This window comes from Adiantum capillus-veneris, chromosome 16 (genome assembly GCF_014529385.1).
Source record: "Adiantum capillus-veneris isolate H3 chromosome 16, ASM1452938v2, whole genome shotgun sequence".
In the NCBI taxonomy this organism is placed as follows: domain Eukaryota; kingdom Viridiplantae; phylum Streptophyta; class Polypodiopsida; order Polypodiales; family Pteridaceae; genus Adiantum; species Adiantum capillus-veneris.
In genome coordinates, this window is record NC_140946.1 from 141,429,124 (window position 1) to 141,451,347 (window position 22,224).

General features: G+C 45.0%; 1 protein-coding gene and 1 pseudogene across 2 annotated transcripts; one reads left to right on the forward strand and one right to left on the reverse strand.

The window, feature by feature from the left end:
- Positions 1-964: 964 nt before the first annotated feature.
- On the reverse strand, positions 965-17,557 carry LOC147439974 (uncharacterized; annotated as a pseudogene). The gene is made up of 13 exons (XR_015184443.1): positions 17,294-17,557; positions 16,849-17,201; positions 16,621-16,782; positions 16,407-16,540; positions 15,961-16,304; positions 15,870-15,881; positions 15,741-15,790; positions 15,518-15,619; positions 15,276-15,416; positions 14,957-15,184; positions 14,341-14,559; positions 2,974-3,075; positions 965-1,030 (listed from the first exon to the last, which is right to left on the reverse strand). The product of XR_015184443.1 is annotated as an uncharacterized LOC147439974 (transcript).
- On the forward strand, positions 6,855-14,039 carry LOC147439975 (uncharacterized). Its single transcript, XM_086484506.1, has 3 exons — positions 6,855-6,919; positions 13,059-13,897; positions 13,981-14,039. The coding sequence occupies exons 1-3, from the start codon at positions 6,855-6,857 to the stop codon at positions 14,037-14,039; spliced, it is 963 nt and encodes a 320-aa protein (XP_086340632.1).
- Positions 17,558-22,224: the final 4,667 nt, after the last annotated feature.

Sequence of the window (22,224 nt, forward strand, 5' to 3'; positions counted from 1 at the left end):
GAAATCAGTACGTATTTGTTTTCCGAAACTCTCACATCGCCTTCAAGGTGCTAAGCGCTGGCCAATGGTTGCTCCGAACATCTCCCCTATGTCTATTCAAGTGGCACAGGAATACAACGTAGAGAGGAATTCTCTCCCCAACTTCTCTGTTTGGGTGGAGTTCCCGAATCTCCCTTTACACTTCCACAACCACCTTCGGGTCATAGGGGCACAACTCGAGAAAGTGCTAGGGGGTCGTCCTAGGGGAGATTACATTCCTGCGTGGCACCCACAGGCTCTCATGGAGATGGACAACTCAGTGGACCTCCTCCAAGAGATGGTGATAGCCTTAGATGATGGTGAGTTCTTTGTCCAGCCGCTAGTATACAAATAGCTGCCCAATGCATGTTTCCACTGTGGCATAAAGGGGCACTTCGTCCGTGATTTTCCTGTCAAGAACCCTAGACCGACGTAGAAACCTTCCACCCCTGTTGAAACCGTCAACAACGTCCAGAAGATTGAAGGCCCTTCTAGGAAAACCCCCCCCCCCCCCCCCCCCCACCCCCCCCCCCCCCCCCCAACCGCCTAAGGCTGCCAATCCTCCTGCTGAAAAGCAATCCAACGAGAGAAATAGACCCAGGGCCCCCAACAGATTTTCTATCCTGGGCCGGATCCCTGAGTGGGAAGATTTGGATGTGGAAGATTCCATAGGGCAGGAATCAAGTGAGGATGAAGACTCAGAGTCCCGTCTAGAGACACAAGTAAATAAGGTAGACAGAGAAAATTCTATCGACCTCAACAAGGCCTCTCCTATTCCCCGCAATAAAGAGAACTTGGTCCCCAAACCAAAGGGAGCCTCCGAGACTAGTGGCCTCCCAGCTTGACTCAGACCTCTCGACATGGGAAATCAAACGGACTATAGACTCTCTAAAAACCAAGAAAACCTTGGGTTTGGATGGCCTCTCGACAGAGTTCTACCAAGCCTTCAAGGAAGTGATGGCACCCAGTTTTGTTGTAGTCTGGGAAGAAGCAGTGATTTATGGCGCCCTCCCTGTACACATGAACACGAGGGTCATCAAGTTACTACAGAAAAAAGGTTTGAAAGATGAATTATCCAATTGGAGACCCCTAACTATGCTTAACTCAGCCTACAAAGTATTTGCCAAAGCTATTGCCCTTCATTGAATGGCTTTCCTCAGAACAAAAGGGCTTCATCAAAGGCATAAGAATAATGGAAGCAGTCATCGCAATGTGGGAAGGGATAGAACACGCTGAGGAATCAGTGCAGGACTATGTTTTCGTCAAAGTAGACTTCAACAAAGCCTATGACATGTTGAAATGGTCCTTTCTGCTCTATTGTCTAGTAATGATGGGATTGAACCCAAGGTGGTTAGATTTGTCCAAACTCTATTGGGAAATGCTAAAGCCAGAGTGGCACTCAATAACTCCCTTTCTGACCCGTTCGCTCTTAATCGATCCGTCAAACAAGGATTCCCATTGGCCCCCCTCTTATTTGCCACAACTAATGATTCCCTCAACTAGTTAGTCAAAGCCAAAATGGCCGAAGGTTCTATTAAGGAAATCTCCTTGCCTAATGGCAGACAACAATGCTTCTCACAGTTTGCAGACGACACCAATGGCTTCCTACACAACGATGAACAATCTCTCCGACAATTTCGGGACTGCTTAAAGATATTCTGCACGACATCAGGCTCCAAAATCTACCACTCTAAAACAAGTATCAGGGCTTCCTAGTTGGATTACTGAACGAGGTTGCTCCAACCTACGAGACAGAGTAATTTTTTGATTACTAGGAATAACATTTGGATTTAAAGTTACCATGAAGGAGAGATGGAGTTGGGTTACGAAAAAGTTCGTAGCCAAATTGAATCGATGGTTGGGGTTCCAAGCCTAATCTAGCAGGAAGTGTTCTAGTCATCAAACACTTCATCACCAGCTATGCATACTTTCTATCGTGCTGGAGACCCCCTGATGATCACCTAAAGGACCTCATTAGGGTTTGCAGGAACTTTCTTTGGATTGGGGACCCCCTCAAGAAAGGGATAGCCAAAGCTAAGTGGGAATTTTGTTGTCTCCCCAAGGAGCAAGGAGGGCTAGGACTAAACAACATCAATGACTGGGCTGAAAAGCTAGCAGTTAAGCTCATCCTAAGAGCCCTAGATCAGCCAAATGAAGAATGGGTCACTACAAGAGATTGTGTGCACTTGTGACGCTGTTAGCGACCGAAATACATTGGGTTTTTAGTGACTCCCCGACGTCGCTAAGAGCGTCGATACGGGAATGTCGCTATGAGCATCGCTATAACCGTCGCTATAGACGTCGCTATATAGAAACACCTATAGCGACGATCATAGCGACATTTACAGGCCACCTATAGCGATGTCTATAGCGATGCTACAGAGCCTTATATAGCGATGGTCATAGCGACGCCTAAGAGGAAAAACATTTTTGGTGGCAGGGCATTCATCAACCATATTGAATGTTTCATTAACTGATTCGCTTTTGAAAGAAAGTGCAAGCTTAGATATAGACCCAAAGTAGTCACCCACAAGACAATATAACCATTAACTCCATAATCCATAGTGTTTTTTGCAGAATAAAGATACAAAATTGACAAAAGTAAATTGATGAAAGTAAATCAATAACAATTGTACACATCATAGGCAAAATCACTTCATTGTTAAACTTTGCAAATGTAATAGTTACAACACCATTGTCGGTATTGAAAAAATATACATGGTTTTCAAAAAGACGAATAAACGTCATCTCATGACACATATGCTATGACAAAAGGAAATTAATGCTATCTAGCTATGGCTAGACTGATGTCGTCTAATCAGACGTGTCATTGTGTCCAAGCGGCGTATCTGTCCAATTCTGCAAAAAAAAAACAATAAGACAGCTTGCAATAAACATATAGCGACGTTTATAAAACAATACAACAAATAGATAAGGTTAAACCCTAATACTAACCATGCCGCCGCGAGAACTCAGAATGTCCATCAGGGCGTTTAAGCCCTTCCCGCCTGCGTACTCGCGCTTGTACGGTGTGGGGTCACGTCCTATCATCGACCACTATCAAAACATATAAAGAATCCATTATGTTAGAATTTAAAGATCCCTAAACCCTGAACTATCAAACCTAAAGAGCAATGCGAAAACACTTACAAAATCGGCTTCAAATGATGCCCACCTGCCTTTTACCAAGTGGTACGAGCTCCCTGCCTCTACTTGCACTCTGGCTGCCTCCTTTTGTTGCTTCCACTTGTCGGGATTCTCGCGCGCTGCTTTCTTCGCATTCTTCCAATCTTCTTTGGCCAGCCAATTTGGTCTGTTCCACCCATGCTTAATTGATTTTTGCACTTCAGAACGCTTGTGCTTGCAGTATTCGCGCATTCGAACCTTCATCAGGTCTTCGTTGAAGCGGTCATTCCGTGTGGAAACGGGAAACTCGTCATGAAGCATGCTAATGACTTTGTCTTTTAAATCACTTGGTACTTCACTCCAGGTGTTTAGTATATAGTGTCTAAACACCTGAGAGCAAAGACCGCGCATGCACGAGATCACCTTCTTGCCTTCATCATCCAAGATGATGCCGCCGCTGAAGTCGACGGAGTAAGGTAAGCCCTCTCGTTGGTGACGCGTGAACTTTGGTGTCCCGGCAGGGGTCTCTAGCAGCGTGTCGATGGGGGTACGGATGTCAGGTGTCTCCACTGGAGTCTGGGCCTTGAAGAGAGGAGTGTCGAGGAGTGACTCATGGAGGATTAGCTAGTGGTGTGTAGCCGCTAGGGACGACCATCTGCCGCGTAAAACCTGGTGTAGATGGTGATGCCGTGGCTGGTGTCGGGGCGGGCAAAGAAGGGGAGGGTAAAGAGCCTCGTCGAACATGAGGCGGTTTCGAGGCATCGACGGCGGCATCCCCACAACAACCGCCATCGCCACCACTAGAGCGCTAGTGCCTAAACGAGTGTGAAGATCGTCTCGTCAACACGAAAGATTTGGAGTGCGCTGAATGCTCCAAAACAGAGGGAGACGCAGCCGGAGTAGGAACGCGCGATGGTGCGCCAAAGCGATGATGCTCCACGTACCACTCTCTCGGCTAGGTTGACAAAGAAGAAAAAAACTACTCATCATCCATGCTTGCATTAAACACACGAACATTTAAACTTAATATTGAATGAATGGAGAAGAAAACATGGACAAGTAGAGAGAGAGAGAGAGAGAGAGAGAGAGAGAGAGAGAAAGAGAGAGAGGGGACTCATAAAGGGGGAGGGATTCCTCTATACAGAGATTTTTTTGAATTTATGTGAATTTGTAAAAGAAATGTGCTCCGGGTGCGATGGAGACTGAAGTTACATCGCGAAGGTCTGCTCATAGAAGTTGCTTTCCCCACCACTAAATCTAATTGATCGGGTGAAAGAGACGCTGAGAAGCAGTAGTAGTGCTTCTTAGTGTCTCTTTCACCCGATTAGCTAGATATAACGGTGGGATGAGCAGCATCTATATTGAGCAGACTAGCTTCGCGACTGTAGCTTCAGTCTCCATTCCACTCGGAGCGTAGTGCTCGTCGTCCCTGCTTGTGAGAACATACCTAGAGCATACGTACCTAGAGTGGACACAAAGACCATTAAATACAATGACGCAATGACGCAATAGACAAAAATGGACAAAAAGCCATGTGAATATAATATACATTATAAAACGGAGCTAGATTGTTCAAATACAATATTTATGGCTTTAAGAGGTCTCTCTCTCATTCTCGCAAAGCTCAGAATAACTTCCTATATCTATATAGAGCTCTCTGTTTAAACAGATGTCCTCCGTTTCATTTTGTAGATCCTTTGCATGCACCCCATAGAGAGTAGCAGTTTCATGCTCGTCTGGCACCACCTCAGCGGTTTCTGATTGAGCATCTTCTCCGATCTCCTCCATTGATGCCACTGTGATTGGCACATGGTAGCCTTCATACGTTCGTGCACTGCGAGGGGCTACCTCTATGACGTACCACCAGTTTGATGCAAATTTTGTAGGATGAAATAGCACCTGAATGGTTAGCATGGTAGTAGGAAAGTGTTTCTCAAACATGCACACAACCTCCGCAGCGTTTAGTTTGGCTAATGGTATAGAGTCTACGTTGATCTCCTTTAGTGATATCTATTGCACCAACTTCGCAAGTTTGTAGATTGTGTTACTGACGTCAAGAGACAAACATCCCTCAATGGCCACTGGTAAAATAAACTACAAAACAGGTGCATCAATGATACTAAAGTCCATGCACAAATTTTTTACACAATTCCCACTATGATATATTCCACTATGAACATACCTAACACATTTTATGCCAGTCGTGTGGCTTCAAACCGGTAAGCTTTCCTTCTTTAGTAAAACACGTTTGAAGCAAGTGCATTACACCAGTGGGGGTCTGCAAAGATTGAATGGTCTCTTTTACTTTGCGTTCTTGGGCTCTTATGAAAGTCCATGGCACTTTAGGGAGTTTTATCGATCCATCGGATGCTGTCCGCGGCCAATATTGCTCCATACGATCCACATTTCTAAGGTCAACCCTGGCTCCCAAAGTATCTTTCTTGCCGGTCAGATGGTCCAAACTTTGTCTGCATGTTGAGAAGAACCAGGAGCGCCTTCAATCTAGACACACGTGCTCCATCATACAATGGGGTATCGGCTTCACTTTTGGTATCATCATAGATAAGCCTTTTTGAATCCATGATCGTCTCAATCATTTCATCGATCTCGGGCTCAAACATTGCCTTGTTGGGAATGTGGTCTGCATGATCATCCCCCAGCTGTCAGAGGCTACATCTTGTGGCCTCACATATGCTGCTTGACCAAAGCGCCTACAAGCATGTCTATTGGGTTGCAAGATTGCTGCCTGCTAGCCAACGTCAAAGTCCGACGAGTTATAATTGGCAACAACTCGATCTATAATAGATGGATTGAACTCACCAAATTTGAGAACGTGCTGCAAAGAAACGCATCTTGTCTGTCGCACATCATGCTTGCATTGATTACAAGGACATAAGATCCTCGTTAAGAGATAGGTGTTTCGGTTGGACGGCCCCACATCCTCGTCACTACTCATAATGAGGGTAAAAACCTTATAACCTGGACAACAAATTTAATCTTCTATTGGCATTCTTCGTCTTCTCTCTCTCTCTCTCTCTCTCTCTCTCTCTCTCTTTGTTCACACTGTAAACTACCTCACATTCTCTAGTCATGTCCAATCCTCGCACACCTCGGTCTAGAGGTGCACGGAGATTAGAACCACCAGGTTATAATCTCGTCTTTATTAGTCAATGCCTATATTTGAGGGTACAAGAAATCTACACACCCACGTCTACATGATAGTGCATGTAGTGGACAAAACCCCTTTGCCTCTTCTCTAGCTGTAGCATTTCACAGCATCTTAACATCTTTTCACAGTAGATCTTTTCACTGTTTGTCTAACTCTATTTTTTTTACCGTAATCTTGAAGGTAGACTCTAATATAAAAACTCAATCCAAAATCTAATCTTAAATCTAACCTAATTTAACATGTGGGGTAAAAGACATACCAAGAGTTTAATAATCTCGCCTCTCTACCCTGTCGATCCATGATCCACTCCTCTCTTTCAAACCAGTCAGGTCTGGCATCTGTGCATCTGACCTCCGATGCTTCGTGTAGTCGCACATGCATCTCCTCATCCAAGCATCGTCAAATGTATTCTCCAGAGAGGAAACTAGAAACTCCTGATGTAGTATAGCAATAAGATAATCCTTGGAGGCTTTATCCTCAGCCCTCCACGAGACCATGACAGACTACAGTGTGTCCGAAAACTTGTCTATACAACTGTCGTATGCGGCCCATCACCTACTTCCCCTCAGGGGTCATAATGATCTCATCGGACATACGATTGATGAGGTAGGCGTATCCCTCCCATGAACTATAGCAACCCTGTCCGGTGAATGCTCAGTGTCCAGGCCTCTAGGCCACCCCGATGCAGTGTTCGTGTCACTCATCACCATCTCCGACGCAGTGGCCGGGACACCACTCTCAAACGCGTAGGCAGTATAATCCTTTGGTGTAGTTTGAGAAGTCTCATAATCAGGGACACTCCTCGGTGTGTCCTAGGGACTCTGCAACACATGAGATCCAAAAACGACGTGCTCCTTACCACAAAAACCACCACCGCTAGACTGGCGTGGAATTTCTAGTACGCATGTTCCATCAAACATAAATCTAGATCTAATTTAATCTTAAACTTAAAATAAACCTAAATTTAATCTAATCTAACGTAAATCTAAATCTAACGCGCGTAAATAAACCTAAACTAATCTAACATAAATCTAACTCAAAATAAACCTAAATCTAATCTAACGTAAATCTAAATTTAACTTAATCTTAAACGATAAAAAAAGGAAAATGGTATAACCTTTCTATCACCCAAGTGTGGTAGATTGGTTATGCCATTTCCCTCTTGAATAACAAGTCTTGAGTTCAACTCCTTGTCGGCTAGATCTTTAAGGTCTCTTGGGATAGTTTCCTACGACGTTAAAACTTTCTTCTTCTCGGATGTGTGTGTGTGCCAATCAAAAGAGGAAAATGGTATAAGCTTTCTATCACCCAAGTGTGGTAGATTGGTTATGCCATTTCCCTCTTGAATAACAGGTCATGATTTCAACTCCTCGTCTGCTATATCTTTAAGGTCTCTTGGGATAGTTTCCTACGATGTTAAAACTCTCTTCTTCTCGGGTGTGTGTGTGTGGTCGTGTGTTGTTCTCTTTGACCCTGGTTCTACTCACAATTTTATATCTATGGAGTTAGCCACCAAGCTAGGCATACAATCCTACGAGATGGGAGATGTCCTACCCGCAGACAGTGCCTTCAAAGGGAAAGTAGCTTCATTCACTCCATTAATTGGGAAATTGAGGCTTCATGTCCAAGGCTATGTGGACAAAGAGGACTTCTTTATCTCTCCTCTCAAGCATGAGGATGTAATCCTAGGGGCACCATGGTTTGACCGCCTGACTGCTGATGTTAAATTTCTTGAAAGGAGAATCTCCTTTAAGTTCAGGGAAAAAGACATGTATATAGATGCTAAGGAAATGGGTAACACTATCCCCATTGTACATACACCATCTTTCAACAAGTCAATAAAGAGCTCTATTTCCGTGTACATGATTTTTGTTAAAGATTCTCAAAATGAACTTAATGCTTTAACAAAAGAAAATAAAAGCAACCAAAAGGAATTAGAGTTATCCAATTTTCTCAAGGGGTTTCAAGATGTTTTTATTGACGACATCCCTTGTGAGCTACCTCCTAAACGAGGTAATGATGACCATGCAATTGAACTTCTTCCAGGAAGTTCACCGCCTAACAAACCTCCTTATAGATTTTCTCAAGCTCAACAAGAGGAGATTATGCGGCAAGTGCATGAGTTAGTTGAGAAGGGTATGGTTAGACCAAGCTCATCTCCATTTTGCTCACTTGTGCTACTAGTGCAAAAGAAAGATGGCACATATCGTATGTGTGTCGACTATAGAGCACTAAATAGGATCACTATCAAAAATAGGTTTCCCGTTCCACGGGTAGAAGACCTATTTGATAAGCTACAAGGATCGACCTACTTCAGCAGGATTGACCTAAAAAGTGGCTATCATCAAATAAGGATAGTTGATCAAGACATTGTAAAGACCGCATTTCGCACCACATTTGGTCTTTATGAATACATTGTCATGCCTTTTGGCTTGACCAATGCACCAGCCACATTCAACCGCTTGATGGAGAAGCTGTTCAGGCCTCATCGAACCTTCACTGCAGTGTTCTTTGATGATATTATCATCTACTCTAATTCATTGGAGGAACACAAGCAACACCTCCAGGTAATATTTCAAGTTTTAAGAGAGAATAAACTTTATGTTAATCGAAAGAAAAGTGAATTTTTCTTGCAAGAGATTCAGTATTTAGGTCATATTATCTCTCAAAATGGCATCCAAATGGATCCATCTAAGTTAGAGGTACTAAAAGGATGGCCTAAACCAAGGAATCTTCATGAACTAAGAATCTTTATAGGTATGTGTGCATACTATAGACGCTTCATAGAAACGTTCTCACAAATTGCGGGACCATTACATGACCTAACAAAGAAAAGCGTTAGGTATACATGGTTTGCTAAGGAGAACAATGCTTTCGAAAAGCTTATCTCTCAACCTGTGCTTACACTACCGGATCTCTCAAAACCATTTGAGGTCCAATGTGATGCTTGTGGTGATTGCCTTGGAGCTGTTTTGCTCCAAGAAGGGTACGCCATAGGCTATGAGAGTCGAAGGCTCGACCCTGTTGAGCAAGCTCTAGGCATATATGAAAAGGAACTCCTTGCAGTTCTACATGCCTTAGACTCATGGAAGCACTATTAATTGGGGACTCCTTTCATTCTGCGAACGGATCACCAAAGTCTTTAGTACTTCATGACGCAGAACAAGCTCTCCGACAAACAAATGAGGTGGGCAAATTTCCTTTCGCAATTTCATTTTCATATTGCTCACATTGCTGGCAAGCATAATCAAGTAGCCAATGCACTCTCAAGACGGCCGAGAGTGAATGCGGTTTCCATAGCAACTCACAATGATCTATCTTCAATGATAGATGAGTACGCTATTGATCCCGATTTTAGAGATGTGATTTCAGCCCTTGCATTAGGGAAGAAAGAAGAACCATTTACTTTACAAGATGGTTATCCTCTCTATGGCAATAGACTATGCGTTACTAACTCACTACGTGAGAAAGTAATGTATGAATCTCATGCTTCACCTTATGCGGGGCATAGAGGGATTCAGTCTACCTTAAAGGGAATTGAAACATATTTCTATTGGCCTACCATGAAAGTGAACATACAAGAGTATGTTTCCAAATGTGTGGTATGCCAAAAGACAAAATTTGATAGAGGGCAACAACGTGGATTGCTTCAACCCTTGCCAATCCCTAATTCACCATGGGAGAGCATATCTATGGATTTTATCTTTGGATTGCCTAAGTCTATCCATGGGAATACGGGAATATGGACGATAGTAGACAGGTTCAGTAAACAAGCTCATTTTATACCTGTCAAAAAGACTATCAAAGCCCATCAAATGGCAACCCTCTTCATTTCACAAATTTTCAAGTACCATGGCTTGCCAATATCCATAGTGTCGGATAGAGATCCTAGAATGACCAGTAATTTCTGGAAGGGTCTCTTTGAGAATTTAGGGACAAGGCTAAACTTCTCTTTGGCCTATCATCCACAAACGGATGGCCAAAGTGAAATAGCTAACCTAACCATTCTCGATCTACTAAAAGCCTATGTAACGGAAGTAGATCAAAGATCCCAATGGGAGAAGTACTTACCCTCAGTGGAGTATGCTTACAATAACACTGTACATACTTCCACAGGAAAAGCACCTTTCGAGGTAATTGAGGGAAGATCAAAAAGTCCCTTGCTACTTAAGGTACATGGGAAGATCTTCGCTGCAGATGAGTATAGCCGAGACCTACAAGAATCTTTTCAAAAGATTAAGGATGCTATCTCTATCTCATAGCAAAGGCAAAAGGCTGCTGCTGACAAGCACAGAAGAGCCCAAGCCTTTAAAGAAAACAATTGGGTCTTGTTAAAGTTTCCCAAGGCTCGATTAAGGCACACGACGGGCAAGAATCCTACGGGCCACCAAAAGTACTATGCTAAACTAGCAAAAAGGTACTATGGTCCCTTCCATATTCTTAGGCCAATCAATGAGATGGCCTATCAACTCAAGTTGCCCAATCATTGGCTCATACACAATGCTTTCCATGTGAGCCTAATAAAGCCTTACAAAGGAGAGCCACCTCAAGAACCAACTATTGAAGACCCACCGGAGATCGAGGACCAAGAAGAGGTGGTGCAGCCCGAGTCCATTCTCCGACATGAGGACAAGGTACTAAGAGGCGGTAAGACTATCCGACGATATCTTATTAAGTTTAAAAATTATCCTTTTGAAGATGCTAGATGGATGCAAGGCATACAATTAAAGGATAACCTAAACCTTGTCAATGCTTACAATGCTTCCCAAGAGTAAGCAAATGTACAAAATGTTAAAAATGAACAATGTTTTTGTCTTATAAGACTCTCTTTTTCTTTATTTGTGCACAAAAATGAAGTAGTATGCATGCTTAGATCAAGTTTGCGAAGACGACATCTCCCAAACACCAGGTAGAGCTTGTCACTCTACTATGGAAGACTAATAGGACTAATGTGCAGACATGCTTGCGACAGCCTCAGGCTCTCAAGCGCCAAATGGACTAGTCATCCATTGTGAAATGATGTCGTAGGGTAACATAGGGATCCTCTACCCGCTAAGAAAAGGACTCATGAATATACTTTATCTTCTCTACACCATAGTCGAGGACAACTATGATTTCAAGAGATAGGTAATGTCATAATAATCAATATCTAATTCTCCTAAATGATTTTCTCATATTAAACTGATCATTTAATGTGGGGAAGTGCCAGGGGAGAAAAGGCTAGAATATTGGTTAAGCTAGCAGACCGGCCACAGTAGGGATCCAAAGGAGGGAAAATAGGGATCCAAAGGGGGGGCCATCTGCAAAAGAGCCATGTGCAACAATGGGCTAAAAAGACCCTAAGGTTCAGCCCATTAAGACTTCCAAAATGCTAAGGTTCCAAAATTCAAAGGTTGTGTCCAAAGGTCAACCCTAGGGAAAATTGGATGCTTTGTGTGTGCCCTAAAAGTCTTTGCACATCCCTACATGGGAGGGGGCGAGCCCTAAAGGTAGGGGATGAGAGAGAAAGTCACACACACACACACACACACACACACACACACACACACACACAGGCTCCCTTTACACAAAGCGAATGAGCAACACATGTCAGCTCCCTAGGCCAGATGCCCACAAGGTGTGCCCAATTTCTATTGGATGACCCTTGAAGTGGACCAATGAGAATTAAGCTAGAGTAAATCTAGTTTAATTAATCTAAAAACATTTAATAAAAGAAACCAATGAGAATTAAGTCTCCTAGAAGACTATTGGGAAGTCTCCCAAGGGGTCCAATGAGCATTCAGGAGCCCAATGGCTTGCCTGATTCCTATTGGCCAGGAGGCAAAGGGGTCCAATGAGAGTTTAGTTTAATTATTTAATTACCTAAATCTCTCACAAAAGGGGAAAGGGGGACACATGTCAGAAGGCTATCACTTATGCTGCTTAATGGTAATTGGCTTGACTTGGGGAGGGCCAATGAGGCTGCAGGAAGAGCAAATAGCAAGGGGGCTCGCCCAAGAGAGAGAGGGGGCTGATTTTTGCAAGGATTATCACACACACACACACTCACACAAGCTCATGTGTGAAGAAAGAGAAGACTATCTCTTCCCAAGCTTTAATGGAGAACTCATCACCTACTCCAAGCTTGTGAGATAGAAGCCTACATCAACACTCTCTTGGCATGTGGATGCAAATCCAACCAAGATCCAAGCTTCAATGCATGCTCATCTCCTCTACCAAGCTAATTACTAAGCTATGCTAATATGAGTGATTATGTGAGGAGATGTACATCTTTCTCGTAAGATACTCCTTCTTCCTCTCAGTCTACTCTCATACCCTGCTAGCTCTCACCATCTTCGAAGGTGTGTGAGGTCTTGGGTCTGAGAACGGGGATAATTCAAGTTGTGTTTGTTAAGTGTTTTGCTTAGTGCATGAAGCTTCCATCTTCATAGCACTAGCTAGTCTTGAAGGAACACAAAGAATTGTATTGTACAATGTCTCTCTTGATGGGAGAAACCATAGTACAAAGCCTTTTGGAGGGGGGACCGGCTCCATGTAAATCCGGTCCTCAACTGTTGTCAATAGCTTAATTTCTCTCTCTTTTGAAAGTATTGTTGATGCTATCTAACTAGGTGTTATGCTTTTTGTTGCTCTCTACACCCAAGCACTCTTGTAATGCTCATTAGGAATCTATTCTAATGAAATGCTCACTATGTTCATGCTCATTTCCGCTACACACAAGTTATTAGGCCATTAAATGTTACAGGGGGCCTTGGGGGTGGGATCTGAATGGGGTGCTCTTGCAGCTACAAGGCAATGAGAGCTTCGGGGAGCTTGATGGTGCTTGGAACGAGTCCGAGGGGGGAGCGGTTGGCGCTTCGGATGGAAACTCAAGTGATATGGATGAGGTGGAAGAGTTCTTTGAAGAGCATCAAAGTGGGTGTTTGGATGCATTTGCTTTTGCATCAACTAGGTACTTTGCTTTTGATAGACAAAGATACGGGCTTATGATAGCTTCTATCGAAAGTGGCCAAACGATTACCATAAGTGCTCTCAAAGCCCATGACAAGCGAGGTGTGCTAGACTTGAAAAAATGGGCAAGAATGAGGGATTCACTCCACGTAATGGTTGACCAAGGTGGATCTTCGCGTCTTGTTATTGGGAATGGAAAGTTGATTGCATGTATAGAAGATTGGGAAAGCATTGTTTCCGCATGCCACTCAAATGACCATTTATGCTTGCGGGCAACGATGGCATCCATTGCATGTACATGGTGCACAAGTATTAGACAGCATGGAATCCCACTTGCTTATGTGAAGGAGTTTTTGGACTTGTGTGTTTGTGCATCATTGCCCGGGTTGGGGGAATTGGAGAGCCATGACACCACTTCCACAGAAAATTACCCGGGTTTACAAGACAGACAAAAGAGTCCCGGCAAGGATGAAGGTGGTGTTGAGGAACATACGGCGCTGATGGATCATATAAAGAATGTGACCAACGCTATTGCCATCAAGCACAAGGCTAGATTGGTAGAGCGGCAATCATCGTCGTCGAGGGGCTTCATTCAACTTGTGTGGCATCGCAATGGGGAGGCACGAAGAAAGGGCCACGATCATCGAAGACTGCGCACATCAAAGAAGTGTCGATGCCCGTTTACTATCGTCATTCAACATGTCTATGATATAAAGGAAAGTGTAAGGATAAGGGTTCATGTTGGGCACAAAGGTCATGTGCCGGGATCACGTGAGGATCTTTATCACTTGCCGGTGCATCCTACTGTGAGGAAACGATGCATGGAAGATTTGTTTGACGTTGGAACATGTCGCCATGTCGCAAAGATGAGTGTCTCCAAGGAGCTATTTCACTTCAATATGGCATTGCCTGGCCACAAACTGCATGATAAAAGTATCTTTCTTCATGGCCGTTTGAGCCTTGCGCGGAAGAACATCCCAAGTGAGAGCTAACCTATTCTTTGCTCTCTCCTCAATCCTCTTGCGATTTACTGCAAAATTTTGACTCACATCCTTAAAGCGCTGTTGGGCCCGTACCTGATCTCGTATACTTGACTTGGGCACGTCGTTGTTGACACTCCCTCGAGGCCGCCCTCCGAGCCTTTGAGGGATGAAGACATCCAGCCCATGTACTTTCTTTAAGTGTTGAATCATCCGTGATCGCTTCTCCATGAGAGTGTTCTGACTCGGACATGGTGGTTCAGCCCGACAAATCCTCACCAACTTACCCTCATTGATAACCTCAACATAAGGCGTCTACATCCAATACAATACAAAAGGCAAAGCAAGTCAGTGACAGATAAACACGGGCAATAAAAAATACTAGACAGAGAGAGAGTTGCACACCATGACGTGACAGGTAAACCCGGTCAATAAGAATACTAGACAGAGAGAGAGAGTTGCACAGCATGCCGTGACAGATAAACCCGGGCAATAAGAATACTAGAGAGAGAGAGAGAGAGAGAGAGAGAGAGAGAGAGAGAGAGAGAGAGAGAGAGAGAGAGAGAGAGAGAGAGAGAGAGAGAGAGTTGCACACCATGCCGTGACAGATAAACCCGGGAAACAAGAATACTAGAGAGAGAGAGAGAGAGAGAGAGAGAGAGAGAGAAAGTTGCACACCATGCCGTGCCAGATAAACCTAGGGACTTCTTACCACAGTTGTGGAGGTAGTACAGCTTGCCCCTTATTGTTTTGCTCTCTTTACTTGAAGCTTGGGCCGCTTTGAAGAGCCGACAAGGGCAAGAGCCTTATCCGCCGGCCCTTCATCATCTTGCCCCGTCTCCACATTCTTTTTAGCCTTATTCTTCACACCATCCCTCTTTACAGCAATCTTAACCTCTGGCACCTTCTCCAACTGCCCCTTGCCCGTGTGCCCTTTCACCTTGACCTAACCATTTTATCAAAGAAGAGGAAAACCATAAGATAAAAAAAGACAATTCATTGGCTTCTTGCACAACACTTGAGGGGCTTACCTTGTCAAGAGCAAGTTTTCGCTCGACGGGATCACGGACTTCCACCTCTTTCATCCTCTTCAACCTCTTCACATTTTGTTGCTCGGGGACCGCCGTACATTCTTTCTCTTTCACATCGGCCTTGGCCTTTCTCTTGTTCACCTATGACAATGTACTCAGACATAAACCCGGGTGCAAGGACCAAAACACTTGCAAGGCACACTTTCATTGCAATAGTCTGCCTAGGGCCGTTTGTTGCATACCTGTGTCTTGGGTGGCTCGGAGCCTGCTGTGCCACTCAACTTCTTTGCTTGACCACTCTTATGAACCTTCAAGGGACTTGATCCTTCAAGCACAATTATATCCTGCACACATTGCCACCCGTGAACACCTTACAACCGACACAATTTTCAAAAAAATTGCACAATAGCCGAGCACTGACAGGTAAACCCGGGCATTGACAGATAAACCCGGGCACAGTCCTACCATTTTAGTTTGTTGGTCCTCCTTTGTAGCCTTAGGAGCCTTTGGAGCCCCTGGTCGGGTGCTCGCTGTGCCGCTCACCTCCTTTGACTGGCCACTTTTTTGAGCCTTCAACGTGCCTGATCCTTTAACCAGATTCAAACCCTGCACATTTTAAACACCTAAGCACTTAACAGCTAGCGAAACTCGCGCACTGACAGATAAACCCAAGCATTTATCCTACCTGTTTTGTTGGTTGGATCATCTTGGCATGGCTCCTGAGGTACATCCGATGACAGAGGAGCATCTTGACCCTGCACAAATCTTACTTGCTTTGTTGGTTGGGCCTCCTTTGGGACCTTTGGGGCCTTTGGGGCCTTCTTCAAAACAAAGCCTTGGCCTTGCTCTCGAGGTACATCCGCCGACAAAGGAGCATCTTGGCCTGGTGGCATTGCAATCTTCAAAGGCGTTGCAATCTTTGGGGCCTTTGGAGCCTTCTTTGAAGCAACACCTTGGCATGGCTCTCGAGGTACATCCGCTGACAAAGGAGCATCAATCTTCAAAGGCGTTGCCCTCTTCAAACCCTGCACATGTGAACACTTGACAGCAGGCACAAATTTCCCTTAAACCACACAAATCTTCGGGCAATGACAGATAAACCCGAGCATCTACAGGAAGAGTCCTATCTGTTTTGTGCGTTGGATCTCCTTTGGGGCCTTTGGGGCCTTTGGAGCTTTCTTTGAAGCAGCACCTTGGCACGCCTCTCGAGGTACATCCGCCGACAGAGGAGCATCTTGGCCCTGAGGCGTTGCAATCTTCAAACCCTGCACACATTGGAACAAATAAACCCAAACGTCCACAGATAAACCCGGACATTCATAGGTAAAACTGGGAACTGTCTTACTTGTTCTAGCTGCTGGGCCTTTAAAGCCCCCTTCTTCCCTTCCTTGGTCACAACAACAGCAGGCTTGCATGGCTCCGGTTCTACAACCGGCAATGTAGGAACATCGTCATTGTTTGGTCCTTTCCCCGCTTTCTTCTTCCTTTCCGCGGTCACAGCAGCAGTCTTGACCGGTGAAGGCTCCGGAACAACATCGGGCTGAGGTACTGCAAGAAGGAGCTCCCCCCCCACCTCTTTGACCTCCTCAACCGGCGTTGGCCCCGCCCTCGACCGCGTGGCTCTCATCGCAAGCGGCTTTTTGGCTCCCCCCCCCCAGCCCTTCCAGCAGGCTTCTTTGGCGGAGGTGTAGAGTAGGCTCCCCTCATTCCCGTCCTCCCTCCCTTCTTCGCCTTGCCCACCATCTCTGCGCAAACCTGGACAGAGCTCCCCCTTGCCCGCGATGCTCTTGAAACCCCCTGGACAGACCTGCGTGATGCCCTAAAACACCCTCTCAAACCCCAAAACAGAGGTGGCAATGTTGAACGCCCATCTTGCAAGCTGTACTACGCGGGCGACATGGCGGGATGACCTGGAGGCTCCCCTCACTGCCTGAGGTGAGGTGAGGTGACACACCCCACTTCAAAATCATGGCGGGTGATCCCGTCGGATTTCCCCCCCCGTCATAATTCGTGCCGACGTGGATTGTCCGTCGCCATCTCACCCACGTCCGGAGGCCACGTCACCCGTCCGGTGCCACGTCGTCCCGCCATTCATCGCCCGGGTTTACCTCCTACCCGAGCCCGGCCCCGTCACGCGGACGATCCAGATCGTCTCGCCAATCGCGCCCCAATTCTGCGCCGTCGATCCCATGAACGAGCTTCTTAAATGTGGATGTGTATATAGTCCTGAGGCTATGCCACTCTTTAAACGAGGGAGCCTCATCTGCCTGTCGCATGCTAGACACCTAGTCTACCCGTCACGTCGTCATTCCCCTCCTTCAACTTCAGCGGGTTTGCTTGTCTGAATTGTTTTTTTCAAAATGGGCATTGGGTCACACCTACTCTCACATGAGCTGCAAGCTCCTTCTTCGCGTATAGCCAAGTTGCTGATCAAAAATGTACAAAATCTATGACACCATGCTATTAGATTATTGTCACGCTTGCAATGCACGTGCCTTGCGCCGGAAGGTGGTGGCAGAGGATCATAAGTGGAAGGATTCCTTTATACATCGGGGATTCATCCTTGGCACATATTTGCACTTCCTACTGGAGGTCTTTGAATACAAACACTTCAAACCCTGGGAATATGCCCCTTCCTCTCACTTTACAGCTCTGGCGCCTCCACCCCCGCCATCCTCTCCTCCCTCTTACGTCTTGCATCCTGCAGACTTTGAGAGAGCATAGGAATTATTAGAGAAGATTCCTTTACCTCTTGCCTTCTCCGCCTCCTTCTCCACTCTCTTCCTCCGCCTTCTTCTCCAGTCCCCCCTCCCCGTCCTTCTCAGTGGAGTTTCGCAGAGCTGTGTAGTAGGCTTGACTTGCCCTTGATGCCGCACAACTTGCACAAATGTGCTTGTGGTTGTTTCCTTCAGACACTCATTGCAGGTTTTGCCTTCTACACCCAACCTCATCGAGCTCCCTCATACCACGGGCCACGTCCACCTCCTTTTTATGCAGCTTGTACTTTCTCTCGTCCAATTCTTTTTTCTACAAAGGGGTATCCCCTACTGAGCTAGCCTTCTTGCAGTAGTCCCCGAGAAGAGGACCATCCCATGCAGATGTAGACTTGAATGCCATGATGGAGACTTCCAACTTTCTCGCCATCATCATGCATTTGGCAACATGACTGACCATCTGCAAGAGTTCAAGAGGTCGACAATAACACATGCAGGGTCATGCTTGGAGGAGATCTGTTTAAACAGCCCCAGCCCCTCCACAGTGTGGATGCATCACAAAGTGGCCAGCGCACACATCTGAAGGCCCGTGGCTCAGCTTGCAAAAACGCTCCCACGGCCCTGCATCTTATTATGGTCGAAGGCACCTGGTAGCATGGCCTTTGTGTGTGTGTGTGTGCACGCGCGTGCACCGCGAGCGAGCGCTTACGTCGATTGTTGCTTCGGTTCCTCACTGCAACCATCTCTTACGATCCTGACTCCCAACTTGCACATGTAGTAGGGCTTGAGATCATGTAAAGACTAAGAGGGCTTGAGATCATGCAAAGAACAGAAGAGGTGAATACAGACCATGGCCAGTATAAGCTTGAGGCCTTCTGCAGTACGTTTGGAGAAAGGAGCGCTTGAGATGCAAGAGCAAAAAGAGATGGGAGGAGGATTGAATACAGACCATGGCCTGTAGCCTGATGGTAACCTGCACTTCAAGGTACCTCGATGGAAACCCGCACCTCGAGGGAGTGTCCCGCTGGTCAATGCAGCCATGTCAAACGGTGCAAGGGGAGCCAGGTCATGCTCCACTTTGTCAAAATTGTTGCTCCACAGGTCGTTAGTAGAAAGGGAGGGGAAGGGCCATCAGGGATTTGCAGCCACGTGGAGGGTTACCCCTCTCTTTTTAATATAGGTAGATATAGATATAGATATAGATAGATATAGACTCTTTAATATAGATATAGATAGAAGTGAAAAATCCACTGCAGTATCCCGCAAGCCACTCACCCACCCGCAACTCGATCAAAGCTGCTCACTCAACGCGAGACCGTGTTGGGCGAGGATGAGGATGAGGATGGCTGTTGCCACGAAGGCCAAAAGGTTGAGGGTAATGGGAGCGCCAAAGGGAGGGGAAGGCCCTGGCTGCACACATTTGTAGCCACGTGGAAGGCCACCCCTCTCTCTTTAATATAGATATAGAATATAGATATAGATATAGATCGATATATATATATATATATATATATATATATATATATATATATATATATATATATATATATATATATATATATATATATATATATATATATATATATATATATATATGTATGTATGTATGTATGTATGTATGTATGTATGTGTGTGTGCGTGCACCTATCTATATTTACACACACGTTTATGGGCTAGGTCCTGTGGACACTGCACTCCTGTTGTCCAACTGAGGCAGCCGGTCACTACTTAGTAAAATTCCGCGACGGTTGAGCTCATGATGTCGGTAAAAGGCTTGTCAAAAGCTCCACAAACGTCCCTAGAAACAGCCACCACTTGAAAGATAGGCCGACTGCTCTACATGAAGAAAAAACGATAAAATTTGTGCAAGTTTTACGCTAAAATGACAGGTAAAGAGAGAAGAGCTAGTAAAAAGATTACCGGGCAATTCACAAGAAAGCTTTCCACGCGACCTAGTCCTATGGATTTGTAAAGAGGTGTGTGATTTTGTGTTGTACAAAACAATGAGACAAAAGTGAAGGTCTCTTTCTCATACGCGAGGGAGGTTGAGATTTCTAAGCCCTTTTTTTTCCATTGGGAGATTATATTAGAAAAGAAACAAGGTTACATCCTTATGGTGAGATAGGGGAATATTACAAAAACATAGAGTTACATGGAGGGGGGGATTGTTTCTTACTTTACTATAGTTGACTAAAATTACAAAGGCGTTGACCAAAAATGCAAAGGCTTCTTCAGGCATATTACAACTTAAAATGATCCTTCAAACAAAACATAGTTCGTAGTCACTGACGACTACTATTCACTAGTGAGTTGAGGACGTCTTGGAGGTGCGCGATGAGACGAAGGCCGTTGAAGTGCTGCCTTCTTAGTTTTTCTTCTTCAAACCTGTAGTCGTCAATCATTCGTTGTAGATGCGTGTATGAGCGATCCAACAGGACCACCTGTTGCTTGTTTATGTTTGCACTGTTGTAAAAGCCCATATAGTTAGTTAGGACTTTTCGATTGGCCTCGTATATCCTGCATTGGTCAAGCTTGAACTGGTTAACCTACAAGGAAAAATGAGCAAAGAGTATCCTCAGACTTTTAGTCTGGTAAGCATTATTAAAGATACTTTCATTCCTTTCAAGCCAGATTAACCAAAAAAATTCTCCTCTGATCATGTTCCAAATAACCAAAAAAACTGAAACTGAATCACCTAGAAGAAATTGTTTCCAGTTGGGGGTGGAGCCTAGAGCACTAATTAAAGGGTACAAAATAGTAGAATTAGTTGGACAGTTCATGAAGAGGTGAGGGATATCCTCTTCAGTTTGTTGGCACCTGTTTACAGGTTCCAGTGCCCATTCTAGCAGCCCTCATTTTGCAGCCTGTCCAAACTGCTTTGTGAAGGATGAGCCAAAGAAGAACTGAGTGTTTTGCCAGGATTCTTTTATTCCATATGTTCTGGAACTTGAAGATCCATTGCTTTCTTGTCATATCAACATTCCATTTCTTATTGAGAGTGGTGTGCACAAGTACCTGAAGGTTAGGTGGCAAGGGGATGATGAAGAGCACTGTCGTTAGCCCAGAATAGGACCTTGGGGGATGGATCATGTGTGGATGAGAGGGACCATTCTAGGCCTTTCAGGAAGAATGATTTCCTAGTATCTAGTAAACTTAGCTCCCAAGGTTGCAGTTGGTGGTATCTGAGGAGTTTGGAGTGGGTGAGCCATCTCGCTTCTGCTGAGTCCCATAGGTCCTTCCAAGTAGTTATTCCTTTGTTGTGAACGCATCTTGCAGTCCGAGCCTGGTCTTGGGAGGGATGGGGGATGGGGGGGAAAGACCACCATATTGATTCTTGAGCTCTAATATAGAGGCTGAACTTTGGTTCCCAGTTGATCCTCAGAATTGGTCTATACCTGTTCCAAGCTTTCCACAACGATTTGAGAAGATTCGATCCCTTTGCAGATGATTCAAGAGGTCCAAAGAAAAAGCTGAACCATGGGATATTGGCAACTCCTTGGACTCCTTTTAGTTGGAACTTGTCCAGGTTTCGAAACAGAAGGGAGGCCCATTCTTCATATGGTTGATCTAGGGCTCTTAAGACGAGCTTAACTGCTAGCTTGTCAGCCCAGTCATTGATGTTGTTCAATCCTAGCCCTCCTTGTGTTACCATATACATGTGGTAGTGATGTGTGTGAACACACTAGGACCGTCAGGGCATTTTTTCCCTCTTTAGGAGGTTTTTTTCCCCGTGCATTGTATATATGCCCATCACTCTAGGTCTATCTATTGTTTCCCTCTTTAGGAGGTTTTTTTTCCCGTGCATTGTATATACGCCCATCACTCTAGGGATATCTATTGTGTGCCTTGAGCTTCCTTCGTCTTCTCCAAGCTGTGTGTGTTTTCCTGCAACCCTAATTCCAACAATTGGTATCAGAGAAGGTTGCATCCTCCTGGGCTTAGTCGCCAACAGCTCCAACACACACCTACTCATTTTCCACGATTTTAGTGAGCGTTCGTAGGTCGATAAATTTTTGGATAAGCTCGTAGAGCTTAATCTGCTCAGATTTCTAATTCGGGCTCATTTCGGCCTCCGTTTCCACTACAGCCAGGTCTACATAGACAATTTCGTCATTTTGTGCAAATTTTTTGTCAGTGCCAAATACTGCATAACTGGCCCCATACAATCTACTTTGGGTTGTGCTATATAGTATGTGCTGGTGTCACTCAGTTTCACCTCATTTTTTCGGACAGTT